Below are 15,525 nucleotides of genomic sequence, written 5' to 3'. Positions count from 1 at the left end.
TTATCCATTTTTATGTTTACATGTCCCTCTTTGTTGGGGTTTAATCTTCTAGTTAAAGATTGGCCGTGTTTGTGCTGCTACAACGTTTAATTTGTCAAATCATATTTGATGTTGACACTGTTGTAAACAAACCGAACGTTCAGCGAGAAGTTTATTTATGTTCGTTTATTTAATAAATGAACAAACATGAACATAAATTCTTGTTCGTTAGTTAAATGAACGAACATTAGTAATAGTCTCGTTCACTTAATTATGTTTGTGAATATTCTTTTACGTTCGTTTATGTTTGTTCATTTAAGTTTATTTATGTTCGTATATATGTTCAATTGTTTTTTTTATTACATTACTATATTATAGGTTCATTTATGTTTATATACGTTTAATTGTGTTTGTTTATGTTCATTTAGCATGTTCATTAACATAAACGAACGAACATAACCAACGTAAATTGTTAAACGAACGAACATAACAACAAAATTCGATCGTTTATACGTTCGTGTTCGTTCGTTTGTTCGACTAACTTAAACGAACAAACATGAATGATGTGCACAAAAGTACCTATTAGTTTTAAATTTATAAACCTAACTACTTAGCTAATTATGCACCTATGCGCAATGAATCTAGTCATATTATATAATAACTTGGGTAAGTTGGGTGTCGATCACACGGAGCGAAATTCAATTAATAAAATTAACTACTTATAATTAAACTATTAAACAAACTATAATTGAGGTTTTTTTTAGTTTTTACTGATTTTGCAAGATTAGAATAACTTACTATCAACTAGCAAACAAGCAAGCAACGAAAACAATTAAACTTCAAGAATTAAAAGAGTATGAGCGCATCAATAAAATGTCTAATTTTATTCATTAATATCGCATATAGTTCCTAATGTTTGTTTAACATTTTATTAGATTTAAGTAAAAAATGATTTATTTTCTCGAAATTTTGTAATTGTTCCTCAGATTTTGAACTTATTCTTGAAATTTCAGTGTTTTTTATTTTTTGAAATCCGATATTTCAGTCTGGAATTTGAAATGTTGATTTGGAATTACAGAATGTCAGTACAAAATGAATTTTTGTGAGAAAAAATGTTTTTTTTGTCCGGAATGCTCATTTCGGACAAGTGCTTATTCTTGATAAAACATTTGTTTAGTTTATTTATTCAACTACACTATAATTATGATTAAATTACTTAATTTCTCATAAATTAAAATGTTGATAATGTGTGTCAGTCGAGAGTCATTTATTTGCCAATGTGGGACTAGTCCTCTTGATAGATACTTTGCTTCTTAGATTGGAGATCCTAAGTTCTAATTTGAAAGTTGATGAATTCTATTAACTTGATGATATTAACTTCTAACCAATAATCAGTTGTTAAAAAATTATTTACTTTGTAAAATCCAAAAGTTTCCTTTTACTTGGCCAATTTGTTCTTTTCGGAAAAATTAATAACTTTCAAACTCTTTTTCAGTCCTTTTATTTAAAGTTTTAATTTTTCATAGAGGGGTAACAATTTCAAAAATCCTTGGGTGAGGAACACATTCAAAAAAATGAAAAACAAATTCGAAAAAATGAAAAAGATGGTTGAGAAAATGAATATATAATGAGGTCGTGTTGTTTTGTAAGTTTTATTTATATAATTATATATGTTACATTTATCCAAATTTAGATAACATCACGCTCGAAAATCTTCAACATAAGTATTTCAAAGATATTGACCTATCGAAAATCTTTGTAAGACTAGTTCGAAAATATGCGTAAGAACTACACTAAAAATATTTGTAACTTTTGTCCAAAACTAATTTTATGTCTTTCCATTATGGTGCTATGATGTCTTGCAGATTGTGCTTAAATTTCCATTGAACGAAGAAGAATGGAATAGTAGATAAGGGGTTGAAAACCTAATACTTGCAAATACAAACAAGTAGTTGGGATTCTTCTTGATTCAATTTTGTTATGTACACCTTGTTGAAGATCCATATATGGGTAGAATTAACTCGAAATTTGTACAAAGTGTGTTGGAATGTATGTGGTGAATGTTTGTAGAAAGTGGTAAATGATTATACTAGTCATGGTCTTAAGGGCGGATATGGGAGAACGTCTTTAAAGGCTCTTTAACACCATATTGAAGAAATTTGAGGAGAAATCAAGGAGAATTCATAGGCTACCTTATCTTTACTCACAACCTCGTAAACTCATGTTATTTAAATGATTCTTAGTTGTGATAATGGATTGAAAAAAGGGTTTGTGAACTTTAACTTTATATGTATTTGTATGCTAAAAATCTTGATACATAAGGACAAGTAGGGGAGTAATTACTTGTTTACTAGTCTAAAATATTTCAAAACAAAGTATGAAGTGTTTTTATGTGAAATTGGAAGTAATGAGCTACACTCTAATTTGGGTTTAAGTTGTTGGAATGCTAGTTGCATCGTTGAGTTTTGATACTCAACCATGATATGCTATTTTAACAACCTTAGAGATAAATTTTGATAAGGAACTACAAGAATTAGGAACTCATACTCAATTAAAACCCTAATGTGAGTAACCATGATTCCTTTTTTGATAACTTTGTATCTAAATGTATGATTATCATGGAATTATGTGACAGATACCATTGTGATAAATATCTAATGATATGTAAACCGGTATAGTTAGTTACAATTAAATGGAATGGTAGTTGAAACCACAATGGGTTATTTTTGTATGGTTATATGCGTCTTTGTATAGTGAAACCCATACTTCATCATTATTGTATGATATAGTAAGTTTGCATAGTTATAACCAAGGTTTTAAATAACGTGACGTGCATCGTGGATGACCATGTCAAGCCTCAAACCTTATGACTTATTGTGAGTCATGACATTTGTTAAGGTGTGGCCTATGGCGACAATTTTGTAATATATGTATATATATATATATATATATATATATATATATATATATATATATGACTTAAAGAGACATTTTCTCAAGGCGTGACGTTAATTACAAGGTCTTTGAGCCATGACGAGCTTTTTAGAACCACAGATAAAACCAAAGTTGATGATTGTTGTATGGTAGAGTATATTCGAACAATTAAAGCTTGTTACTGAATTTTGTTGAACGGTGTGGTAAGCTTATATAGCTGAAACCACAGCTGACTATGGTTAATGCAATAGTTGGTTATTAGAGGTTAATAAAAGTAAGCTTGTATATATGAATATTATTAAATAATGAGTTAGTCATTGTTTGTTAACTGAAAGACTAAGTTTGTATAGCTAAAAAGTACAAGTTGTTATTGTTGAACGATATGGTAGGTGTTTATAGTTGAAAAGCATATTTGATCATTATCGAATAAAAATGGCAACCTTTATGGCTAAAATATCATATATAACACCCGATTTCAGATTTGTGGCTTGACATTTAATCTTCATCAAGACGATTGGACTTTTATGGATTTTTGACTGGCTCGCAGAACGGTTGTTTGGTGTTTATGGTGTGATTACATTGATTAAATAAAGACTGCGATTTCTTGGTGACCATGGCGTGATACAGGTATGGACCACGATGTGATGGTAGCCACAACCCCAAACCCTAGGACTCGGGCCTTGGGCCCTATTTAAAGAATGTAAGGATTAGGGTTTGCTTATTTTTCAACCTCTAGCTCCCAAAACGAAACCCTAGATCTATCTCCTTTTATCCCTTGTGTTCTTGGTGTTTTTATTAGTGAAGTTTGTGGTGGTAGAAGGTGGTTCTTGTGGTCTTGAAGTCTTGTTCCAACATTCTCATCATGCTCCTGGAGCTATTTGAGGTATAAAGTCTCAAACTTGATTATTAGATTCTTAGATCTTGATATGCCAGTCTGGTACTCCAGGACATGTCTCAAACTTGAGGACTGAGAACTCCAGAACAATATTTTAAGATTTAATGACTTCTGGACTTATTAGTTAGCAGAAAAATGCATATGCATGCTTCTCATTCAAACTTGCTCATTAGGTTCTTAGATCTTGGTTTGATGCAAGTCTCAAACTCCAGGACAAGTCTCAAACTTGAGGATTGAGAACTCCAGAACAATATTATGAGATTTAATGACTTCTAGACTTGTTGGTTGGCAGAAAAATGCATATGCATGCTTCTCGTTTAAGTTATGCTTGGAGATTTTTCCCTTTTGTCTTTAGGGTTTAAGATCTTGACTTATTGGATGGAAGCAATTGATAAAGTGGGAAACTTTATCAATGAAAAGGGTAAATCGATCTAGATTTGAGCTTTAAAGCTTTGGATTTAAGGGTTAAGAGCTTAATGGAATAAGTTGTTAGAGACGTTCATCGCGATGAGGTGGGGTACTGGCCACGACATGGTGGACTGTAAGTTCGTGTTTGTTTTTCCCTTTAATGACCATGATACGGCCAAGGGGATTGGTTGCAATGTATGATCGGTGTTGACTTTGACCGTTAACATTTTAACCAGTTTGATTTTTGGTCAAACTTGGGAGGTTTTGAGCAATAGTCTGAGGTTTAGCTTGTGATTGATTTAAGGGGTTCGTGTAGTCAGATTCATTTCTTGACTTAGGTGAATTTGCAATTCAAATATGCGAGGTTTTGGTTTAGGTTTACTACTTCATAAGTAAAGGAATGTAGGATACCATTGGAGTGCTCGTGGTTAGGAAGTTTCCTCATTACATTTCTCAAGGATCCATTGGAATCATGATCTGAAGGAATTCGAGAATTGGTCAAGGATGGGCGATTGTTGATATATCGATCAGTTTTAGAGTTCGGTATGTGTATTTTCGCATAAGCTTTGTTCAGTAGTGTGAGGGATCATTGGGTTTAGTTTGTCAATCTATATTCGATTATTGGTTATCTCGTTCATCGTCAACAGCTGAGGTTATTTGAAGGTCTCGAGTTGTATCCTGTTAAAGGTGCAATTGATGTGCCAATCTTTTCGTCAAGTTGTGTGAAGTGTATATCTTGGTTTTTGGGTATGTGTACCCTTAGTTTTTTGGTTGTGGAACTATTGTTCCTAGCAGGATCGATTTTGGTAGTCGTCCTTGGTTATTAGAAGTTCAAATGTCAGAGCGATGTTATTCAATTTTCCAGGTGTGTCATCGGGTCTACACATAGTTCAGTTTAGGATTTCACGTCTTCAGGGTTGATATTTAGGGTCGATCCGGTCGTTGTTCTAAAAGTATTTTCGGATTATTTTGGAAGTTTTATCGGGTTAGTTGCGCATTGGTGGGATTTATTAAGTTTCATTTAAGATGTGGGATCTTGTTTCAGTTGTTTAAGATAATGTTATGTTAGTAGTTGAAGCTTGTTATTTCGTTAGATCCACTAGTACGTCACCCTTTGGGTAAGATTATAAGGACAAATGGAGTCGTGAGCGGGTAACTGACGAGACAGGGGTACCGCCAACAAGACAAAACCATACCTTGAACAACAGATTGAGTGGGTTACCTCATTTATTTGATTCCAATGAGTTCCTAAACCCGCCATTTAATTCCTTCATTTAATGTATTTCTTTGAGTGCCTCTTTGACCGAACACAAAAGAAAAAAGATTTTCCCTATTTTGTTTTGGCATAGTGAAGTGAAAAGTAAATGTGATAATTCAATTGAAAGTAGAATTGATTTCTGCCACTTTTTTGTAGTTCGTGCATCCATGAGGTTTTTTTTAATTAATATTATTTTTTTTAAATATAACTTTGTCTAAATTTATGAGATAATACTCACATTTTTTTTAACTTAGCAAAACTTTATTTTTAATGAAAAAATGTTATATTTTCTTATTTTATTAAATAAAAAATAGTGATGTGACAAGTAGACTGAGAAATATATATTTTCCATGTGTTATGAGTTAAGAAAGATATAAAAATATAAAAAAAAAAAAAAGTTGTTAGTAGGGAAAGACTCTCTACTCCCTAATAAAGAATTAATGTAATGAATCTAGGGTTGGTTTTGTGTTTCCCTTTGAGAGAGAGAGAGAGAGAGAGAGAGAGAGAGAGAGAGAGAGAGAGAGAGAGAGAGAGAGAGAGAGAGAGAGAGAGAGAGAGAGAGAGAGAGAGAGAGAGAGTTGGTAATTTAGAAAGAAAGAATTGATTATAGTGTGAAAATGTGTATAAAATATGCGAGCAGGTAAAATTTGGTTATTCTATTTTAGTTTTTTTTTGTTAAAAGGGTCAAACGGTCGGACATGACTGTTACTTTCTTCACTCTCATTTATGTATATTATGCCACACTACTATTACATGCAAGGTTGTAAAAAACGTTTGATGTTAGTTAGTCGGTAGACTGGAGTTAAGCGATTAATCGGCTAGGCGGAGATTAATCGGAGGATTAATCGGGGACCATTAATTGCTAATTTGCTGAATTTTAAAAAATTAAATATGACTAATATCATTTCAAAGTTCATAAATATCATTAATATCATAACAAAATAGGTTAATATGATTAATAGAACACTAATCATGCCTCAAATAGTTTCCATTGAGATAAAACTTCTTCAAAATGTTAAAATTTCATCGTTTTATACTGTTTCACTCATTATATATGTAGGGATTAATCGCTAGGTGCCCTCTAATCGGTCAAGTAGCGCTTAGGGATTAATCGGGATCTAGTCAGGATTTTTACAACAGTGATTACATGTATATGAGTCATTGTTCGGACATACGTAAACCGTGAATGTACAACCTCACCTTAACGCCTGGTCGGCTGGTCTTACACGGCCATGCCCACAAGACTTAAGACTACTCGGAGTGGGCAACGCCCCACTCCTGTTATTATGCCTCATAACACGTGATAACGCCAGTGAACACCGCCCCACCCTCCCGTTATTACATGTTAAAGGCTTTTACGTTATTTCCCGTTACCACCATCACATATGATAACGACATTTTTTTGTTTTTTTGCCTTGTAACTCGTGTGGGCGTTGCCCACACCCAGCCCTCTAAGTAACTAAAAGAAGTGCATGTTTTATTCTTTTTTTTTTTTTCTAATTTTAATTAAAAGTCTTACTAGTGGATAATCCTTCTTAATAAATGAAGGTTTTTTTTGCCACATGTCAATCTCTTATGAGTTTTGACACTTGTTATTTTGTGGTATTTTTGAAATAAATATTATCTACTTGTAAATTTATGGTTTGTTTAGATTATTAAAATTAAAATCATATATTTATATATGTAAAGTATTAAATATTATATATATATATATATATATATATATATATATATATATATATATATATGATATTAAATTGTAATAAATACATTTCTTTCTTTCTTATTTTAAAGTTTTACATTAAAAAATATTAAAAAAATATTTTTTATTTACACTTTAATGTTTAATATTTTTTTTTTTAAATCAACCCGTGTAATACACGGGGCTCACACCTAGTTAGATATCCAATAAATAAAAATGAAGACACCGTTTGTAAATTGTAAGTCAAGAGTCTTTTATACATTTGTTTTTTTAAGGAATGCTTAATAACGTGTTCGTTTGTATATAAGATAATAAATCATTATTATAATTTATAACTTGTGATATTGTTTTTTCTTTAGAACTGCAAAATATATTAAACTAGTGTTATTGTTGAAGGGGGATCAGGTTTATTGACTTGGCACTAAAAGGTAGGCCAATGGAAGGTGGTGGGTGAGTTGGTGAAGTCTCCATTTATAAATACTCCATTCCATCTCTTCAAACTTCCATACCCCTTCCCTCATTCCATCTCTCTCTCTCCTCTCACACACTAATCACAATGTCTCCGGCATCTGCCCAAGTAATCTGTGTCACCGGCGCCGGAGGATTCATCGCCTCATGGATGGTCAAATTGCTCTTGGAGAAAGGTTATATTGTCAGAGGAACTGTTAGGAATCCAGGTGGTTACAATTTCCAATCCACTTGTAATTTTCAAAACGAGTTTTGTTTTTTCTGTTGTAAATTGCTTAGTTGTGGTTTTCTGTTTATTGCTGTTTGTAGATGATGCGAAGAATAATCATTTGAGAGAGCTTGAAGGAGCGAAGGAGAGATTAACTTTATTTAAAGCTGATCTTCTCGATTTTGAAAGCTTGCGTGAAGCCATTAATGGCTGTGATGGTGTTTTCCACACTGCTTCTCCCGTCACCGATGATCCTGTATGTATTCGATCCAATGATGAAAACAGTAGAAAGTAGAGAATCGTTAATGAAAAAAACCGATCCGATTCTAGTTAATTGTGTGTTTATATCTACTGATTGAATCGACTTTGACAGGAACAAATGGTGGAGCCGGCGGTTATTGGAACAAGGAATATAATAGTGGCGGCGGCTGAAGCTAAAGTCCAGCGAGTGGTGTTCACGTCGTCGATCGGAGCAGTGTACATGGATCCTAATCGGAGTCCTGATGATATTGTTGATGAAAGCTGCTGGAGTGATCTCGAATTCTGCAAAAACACCAAGGTTTGTTCTCTTACAATTTATGAAATTGCATTTACAAAATTGTTCTCTTCAAAGTTCAAAGGGTTCCTAATTTTTCCGGCGACATTGACAAATTGTTTACCTTTTCCCATTATCTGGTATGACTTGATCATCGTTCCAGAACAACCGGAATGATTTTAAATTCACTGTTCATGAATTAGAACTTAAGCCATCAAAAATTGCATTTAATGTCTCAATCGGTTTTCAAGTTTGCTATTAATTAGAGAATCAAATCATGAAGGATGTTTGCAATTCCACGTCACTGTGTTTGTGGGTTCTACATACTTTACTATTTTATTTTTTATTTTTTTCAAATATCTTATGTATGTAAAACATTTTTTTTCTGATATAAATAAATAAGAATAGACAAAATAAATATTTTTAAAGAAAAAGAATGAAGAAAAGTTTGTTGTAGAGGAGTAGTTATTTACACTCGAGAAAAAGGAGGTGTAGTGGTGCACCCACCAACTATAACCTTTATGAACTAAATAATATTTTCTCTATTTTTGTCATTCAAAAATTAAATTTAAAATTAAAAAATGGAGTAAATATTGGTACACCTTTGCATACGTCTAACTTATGTGTGCATGACCATTTTCTTTTTGCATAATCCACTTGTATGTTGCGCATACGTAAGTATATATATTTGGGAAAAGTGAATATACCCTTAAAGGTATATAAGCTTAGGTACCCAAACTCATCATAATAATTCGTTTTGTTTGATATATTTATTATAATGTTCTTCAACTTCAATCCTTAACTTGATTTACTTTCAATATTTTCAAAATTTCATTATTATTTTCTTTTTACATCACATCTTTTTGACGAACATTAATTAGGCTACATATATTATAGTTGAAAATGAAAATTATGTAAGAGGAAAATAAATGTGCAATTTATAAAATTTTTTGAATGAAATCAAGTTAGAAGTTGAATTATAAGAACATTAGACAGTTATAATGTGTATATATATATGATACAAAACGACATAGTATAGTGAGTTTGGGTACCTAAGCTTATATACCCTTAAGGGTATATTCATTTTTCCCTATATATTTTTAGTATTATTTTTCTAATATGTCATGTAGCTAAAATGAACATTATATTCTCGTCGATGGTAAAATAAAAAGTTATCATGAATGCAAAGAAGAACATATACAATAATAAGTTAATTACATTCTATATTGTAAAAAAATTATTTGGTTGAACATGAATTTAAAGGATATAATGTGTCTTTCAAGTTAAAAATTCTTGATCATAGATAGCAACAAAGGAAAGAAACAAAATGTGAGTATGTATCTAAACGAGTAATATGTTGGTGAGAAATGTACAATTTTGGCATCAAAACATGAATTGTTCCTTTGAAATTACTTTTGACTTATGAAGTAAAAATAAATGAATTTTAAATATTATTTGTTACAACAGAACTGGTATTGCTATGGAAAGGCGGTAGCAGAGCAGGCAGCATGGGACGAAGCTAAGGCTCGAGGTGTTGACTTAGTAGCATTGAACCCAGTGTTGGTGCTGGGACCGCTATTGCAACCCACGGTCAACGCCAGTATTATTCATATCCTAAAGTACCTCACAGGGTCCGCAAAAACATACGCTAATTCAGTACAAGCATATGTACACGTACGAGATGTCGCATTAGCTCACATTTTACTCTTTGAGACCCCCTCAGCAAATGGTCGATATCTGTGTGCTGAAAGTGTTCTTCATCGTGGTGAAGTTGTCGAAATTTTGGCCAAGTTTTTTCCAGAATACCCCATTCCAACTAAGTAAGTCCCCTTTCCTATTTACTATTTTAAAAAAATAGTATAGTTATAACATTTTAGTGAATTTATATACTAAATTATAAACATGATTGTTGGAAAACAATGTTTGACCTTATGACTAATTAGTCAAAGTTTTTCACCAACAAAACAAACCCTAATTATGAAAAAATAATAATAATAAGAATTTAGTGGCCAAGATGAACCCTCACCAACTCCAAATATCCTTATCAACACTATCGTGGTTCCTTGTCTTTGGTGGCTTTTTACGGATGTGGCCTACACACCAACTACGACTCATGTGCTCTAAAAAAGCTATTCGGTGTGTGTTATTTTTATAGGATGGGTATTAATTATTATAAAATATTAATTTCAAGCTTAGATAAATTAGGTAGGTTATTCCCACCAACACGTGTTGAAAATTGAAATTGAATTTTTTTTTTTTTTGTTTACTAAACAATATATACTTTTTAAATCTTTGTAGGTGTTCTGATGAGATAAAGCCAAGGGCAAAACCATACAAATTCTCAAACCAAAAGCTGAAAGATTTGGGTTTAGAGTTTACGCCGGTGAAACAGGCGTTATACGACACCGTTAAGAGCTTACAGGAAAAAGGTCATCTCCCAGTGCAACAAACCCCCACCGAGGATCAAATCCGTATCCAGTCATAATAGTATAGCTTATAATTGCAATTTACAAAATTCTCCCTAAGCAAACAAAATATTCACATGTCATTGTTTACTTAATTATGTTTTATCTGTAACACATCCTCAGTTGTCAATGTAAAGTGAAACGCGCGAGGAGTTATGAAGTTAAATATGAAAATGGAATTAAGTTTGTAATCATAATATAATAGCTTGTGATTAATTTATTTATATGTTCGAACATGTTAGAGGTGTAAAAAAGTCAAGTTGCATCATCATCTTGATCTTGATTATGATTATGATGATTGTTTCTAGTATGAGGAAGTTGCATGCTAGCTATGTCTTCTCTTGGTTGACCATATGAAGAAGCAGAAGCACTACGTTGTTCAGGAGTTTTAAGTGCAAGAAGATGTGATGACTCTCTGTTTTTACGCACCACTAAATACCCAATTCCAGCTAAATAAATTAAAAGACCTGAAAACCCTAAAAACCCAATGAAGATTTTTCCCACTAGTGGTAGGTGTCCATGAACAAGTAACGAAATGAGATGATCCACTAGAAAGTAAATGTTTATTCCCATAATTAGCGACCCGATCACCCAAGTGATTGCGGAAATCTGCAATTAATTAAAGTACAAATATTTATGTTATTTTTTGTTTTATGAAGAGAATAAACTAATGTTAGGTGTAAATTGGAAATACAGATGTATGCTTACAATCTTTGAGTTGGCATATGATCCCATTTTTGTTTCGCTGCTTGTGAATTTGAGAAGAGGGACGAGAGCAAACGGGAGTTCAAAAGATAATATCATCTGCCACATATTAATAATTAATACTATTTGATATGTAATTTATTTTATGAAATAATATATTTTTCTATCTTAATAAAAGCCACTAACCGAAGCTATGATAATCAACCTCCCAGCTCCAGCCGAGCCGCCTATGAGAGCCACAATTAGACTCGGGACAATAGCCAAACACCTGGTCAACAAGTTTCTAAGCCATGGCTTCATTCGTAGCTCAAGAAACCCCTACAACCATATCATATTTATAATTACACAAATACCTTTTTTTTGAAAATTTATATAAACAAAAAAATATAAAAAATAAACCTGCATAACGTATTGACCCGCGTATGTTCCGGTTATTGTGGAGCTTTGACCTGATGCCAGCAAGGCAATTGCAAAAAACTTGGAGCTGTTTTTGCCTAGAACATTCTGTAAATAAATATAATAACTGTCAATATACATAAAGAATGAAAACAATAAAATATCATTTAGAAAAAAAAAAAAAAAAAAAAAAAATTATACTTACTTTAAGCAAAAAAGAAGCTTTATTCAAGTCCAAATCTTGACAACTTTTTTTATCATCTGGATTTAAATTTGAAGAACTGCAAACTGAACCGCTTACAGATATAACCGATATATTTATAAGGAAAGCCACTGCAAGGGCTATCCCACTTTCTATCAAGTAAAATCTGCAAGCTTCCTGTAAACATAAGTTTTATTTAAACATTTCTTTATTAGTGAATAACGATTTTTAATAAAATGATGTTAAAAAATGGTTTTAGAAGATGGGAAAAGTATACCTTAATTCCACTGACTGATCGGGGTATTTTCCTAGAAAGTACAAGAGCCGAATGGAGGAAAAGATTGTGCCTGTACACATTATTTAATCATAATTACTAAATTATTTTATTTACAAAATTAAAAATTAAATAACAAAAAGTAAAACTTACGGCATAACCATAGCACCAAGGAGTGAAATTGCAAGACCAGTAGAACCACTGCCTTTAAGTTGAGGAACAAACATTCCATACAACACTTCTGAAGCTTTTGGTTTTGAAATCCCAAGCTCAACAAGAAAACATGCAGCTATTGTCAACACCAAGAAAGTAATCAAGAACTCAAGTTTCCTCACCTATACAATTAAAAAAACATCTCATTTTATTAAAAAAATAATCCAACCTAATCATGTTTAAAATAAATAAGAGTAATTAAGTTAATTAAGTACTCCATATTGTTGTAGTGCTAGTAGACCCAAAGTGCTAAAACCTGTGAGGAGTACACCACACCATACTGGAATATGGAACAACATATTCAAAGCAAATGCTGTGCCAATTACTGTAACATAAAATATAATGAGTTTTGAATAATTTAACTGATAAGAAAAAAAAAAAAAAAGTTGTAAATTTGTAATACCTTCAGGAATATCACATGCGACAATGGAGATTTCAGCAAGAATCCACAAGATATAATTGGTTCCCTTTTCATATTCGTTCTTGCAATGCTCGGCTAAATGCTTTCCTAGAGGATAATGCAAAACATGGATATAATTTCAAAGGGGAAAGATGGATTAAAATTGGAAAAAGGGTAAAAATGGAATACCTGTTACAACCCCTAAGTTTGCTGCTAAGGATTGGATGACAAGTGCAGCACATGAAGCCACTAATATAATCCAAAGCAACTGGAAACAAAAAGGATGAAGGATTGATGTGAGTTTGATAATAGGAGACATGGAATTTTTATGCAAAGATTTTATAAAAACTTGAGTAAGGACAATATATAATATAAGCACCTCATACTTGTATTGAGCTCCTGATTGTAAATCAGTTTCAACTGCAAGAATATGAAATTAAGATCAGTTTCAACTGCAAGAATATGATTGGTAAATCAGTATCATACAAAAGATGGATCATAATTCATACAGTTTCCAGGATCGATGTATGCAATGGAAACAAGAAACCCAGGGCCCATGTATGCGAATAGGTTTTTCCAGCTTGTTTTCTGCATATGCAAAACAATTGAATTTCATTTTTCAATGATAAATTTCCACTTGAAAATTTTCAAATCAGATGATATGCTTGAGATAAAATAATAATTCACTAGAAAGTCATCAATATAGTCAGATTAGAATCTTATAAGGTGAAAAGAGGAGGCATATTATGTATTTAATTCTTGATTAACTCCACTATTATGGAAAAAGGTTGGAATAAATTCACACAAAGTTTAATATTCATTATCACTAGATCAGAAAAGCTTGCTTAAAGTATACTTCTAATCCTTCACACGGATTAACAAAAATTAAGGAATAAATCATTTCAACCAAAAGCCATTAGATTCAAATTTGGAATCGAAACGCTAGCTAATGAGTAATGAGTACACGAAATCTCAAATTAAACATTTGACATTTGTCGTAAACCTAAAATCGTGTATACAGGAAAGCTAGAACATAAATTCAAATAGAGAAATATAAGATTCCTAAATCGATAACAAAATCGTAACAATGATCATATTAGAAAAGATCAAAAGAAAAAAAAAAACTTACATCAGGAACAACAATCTGATTAGGATCAGAACTCTTAATTAGCGGCGCATTAGTCATGAACTGCGATTGCTGAGAAGACGTCATCGCGGCCAGCTTTTCCCTGTTTTACTCTGTTCTAATTACACCGCCAATATCAAACGCCTTCCAGACACTGAATTCATAAAAAAAACACAGAGAAACCATGAATTCAAACATCAAATTCAACCATCAACCATGCAATGTGCTGCAATGAGAAAATGCACACAAAACTATATGTAGAAGTAGAATACGAGTTCAGATCTAAAATCAATTAACAGAAAACAAAAATGATTCGTAAAAACTAAAATTACATATACAAGAGTGCCCAAACAACAACTTCAGCAAACAAGATCAGGTATCAAGATAAGCTTGTTTGCAGTGATTGTGTGTGCGTATGTGCAGTTTCGACAGTAGGAAACCTTATTTGCAGGTCGAAGAACGGAAGAAGATATGATATGATTGAGGATTGAGGATTGAAGAAGGCTGATGCATGTATCGTTTACAGATTGAAGAAGCTTCCTGCTGCTGATCTTCCTCGCCGTTTTCCGACTTGAATGCCTACTTCAAATCACTCGTCCCTTTTATAGGAGTTGCTTAGCAAGTTAGCAAATAGCAACAGTGCTCTTTTCTCACTTGCACATTCCATCCCTTCCACATATTATTTTGTGTGATTCCAGTCCCTATTTTCAGGATTGTTTTGATTTTGGTTGCAATTTAAAATATCATCATAGATAATACATTTAGCGAGCTTTTGTTGGTTTTTTTATTTTGTTTTTGTCATCTTTAAAAAAGTTTACAATTATTTTTTTTGAATAATTATATACAAATAAAATTTTATGTTTTAGTTTTGGTAATCGTCACTAGTTTTGCCAAATATATACAAAAACCAATCTTAACTTGCTTTGATATGCTTTACAATTAATAAACTTATCAAATTACTAGAAACTATGTATTATAACTTTATTGTAATAATTTGTTCTAATTTTATTTATAAGCTATAAAGTTAACTGTTATTCACAAGTTTCGTACTGATTACGACAAAACTGATTATCAAAAAATATATATAATTATTAGTTTTTTATTATTATTCTATTTTAAGATTTTTCACTGTTTGCTCACCGTTTAATAATTATAATAATATAAAAAGAAGATCATTAAACCTGTAAATGACTTCAAACAAATAAATCACATGTAAATGACTTAAATAGTTGACTGATGAACTAATTATAAGCTCAAAGAAATAAACATCATGTAAACATTTTCTTCTTCAATCCTTTTTAAAACTGATTGTTCCATTATCATTATTTATTTTCACTTTTTTTTTTTAATTTTAATT

At 31.9% G+C, this 15,525-nt stretch overlaps 2 protein-coding genes across 2 annotated transcripts; one reads left to right on the top strand and one right to left on the bottom strand.

Moving 5' to 3' along the window:
• The first annotated feature begins 7,667 nt into the window (after positions 1–7,667).
• On the top strand, positions 7,668–10,211 carry LOC111892196 (cinnamoyl-CoA reductase 1). Its single transcript, XM_023888269.3, has 4 exons — positions 7,668–7,853; positions 7,954–8,108; positions 8,226–8,411; positions 9,855–10,211. The coding sequence occupies exons 1-4, from the start codon at positions 7,733–7,735 to the stop codon at positions 10,209–10,211; spliced, it is 819 nt and encodes a 272-aa protein (XP_023744037.1). The 5' UTR covers positions 7,668–7,732.
• An 820-nt stretch (positions 10,212–11,031) lies between these two features.
• LOC111892195 (metal transporter Nramp6) lies at positions 11,032–14,767 on the bottom strand. Its single transcript, XM_023888268.3, has 14 exons — positions 14,609–14,767; positions 14,172–14,322; positions 13,552–13,630; positions 13,422–13,462; positions 13,232–13,310; positions 13,046–13,150; positions 12,858–12,967; positions 12,583–12,764; positions 12,433–12,502; positions 12,159–12,332; positions 11,957–12,061; positions 11,744–11,875; positions 11,561–11,656; positions 11,032–11,461 (listed from the first exon to the last, which is right to left on the bottom strand). Exons 2-14 carry the CDS (start codon positions 14,253–14,255, stop codon positions 11,108–11,110), a joined length of 1,611 nt encoding a protein of 536 aa, XP_023744036.1. The 5' UTR covers positions 14,256–14,322; positions 14,609–14,767; the 3' UTR covers positions 11,032–11,107.
• Positions 14,768–15,525: the final 758 nt, after the last annotated feature.

Source organism: Lactuca sativa, chromosome 4 (genome assembly GCF_002870075.4).
Source record: "Lactuca sativa cultivar Salinas chromosome 4, Lsat_Salinas_v11, whole genome shotgun sequence".
Lineage (NCBI taxonomy): Eukaryota > Viridiplantae > Streptophyta > Magnoliopsida > Asterales > Asteraceae > Lactuca > Lactuca sativa.
This window is presented reverse-complemented; position numbering and strand designations above follow the sequence as displayed.

Excerpts from the sequence above, each read along its gene's own strand:
- LOC111892196 (XM_023888269.3), top strand. The coding sequence starts at position 7,733 with ATGTCTCCGGCATCTGCCCAAGTAATCTGTGTCACCGGCGCCGGAGGA. Across the intron at positions 7,854-7,953 it reads AGGAACTGTTAGGAATCCAG|ATGATGCGAAGAATAATCAT; the intron begins GTGGTTACAATT and ends TGCTGTTTGTAG. Across the intron at positions 8,109-8,225 it reads CTCCCGTCACCGATGATCCT|GAACAAATGGTGGAGCCGGC; the intron begins GTATGTATTCGA and ends CGACTTTGACAG.
- LOC111892195 (XM_023888268.3), bottom strand. The coding sequence starts at position 14,255 with ATGACGTCTTCTCAGCAATCGCAGTTCATGACTAATGCGCCGCTAATT. Across the intron at positions 12,333-12,432 it reads GATCAGTCAGTGGAATTAAG|GAAGCTTGCAGATTTTACTT; the intron begins GTATACTTTTCC and ends TTATGTTTACAG. Across the intron at positions 11,462-11,560 it reads CATATGCCAACTCAAAGATT|ATTTCCGCAATCACTTGGGT; the intron begins GTAAGCATACAT and ends AATTAATTGCAG.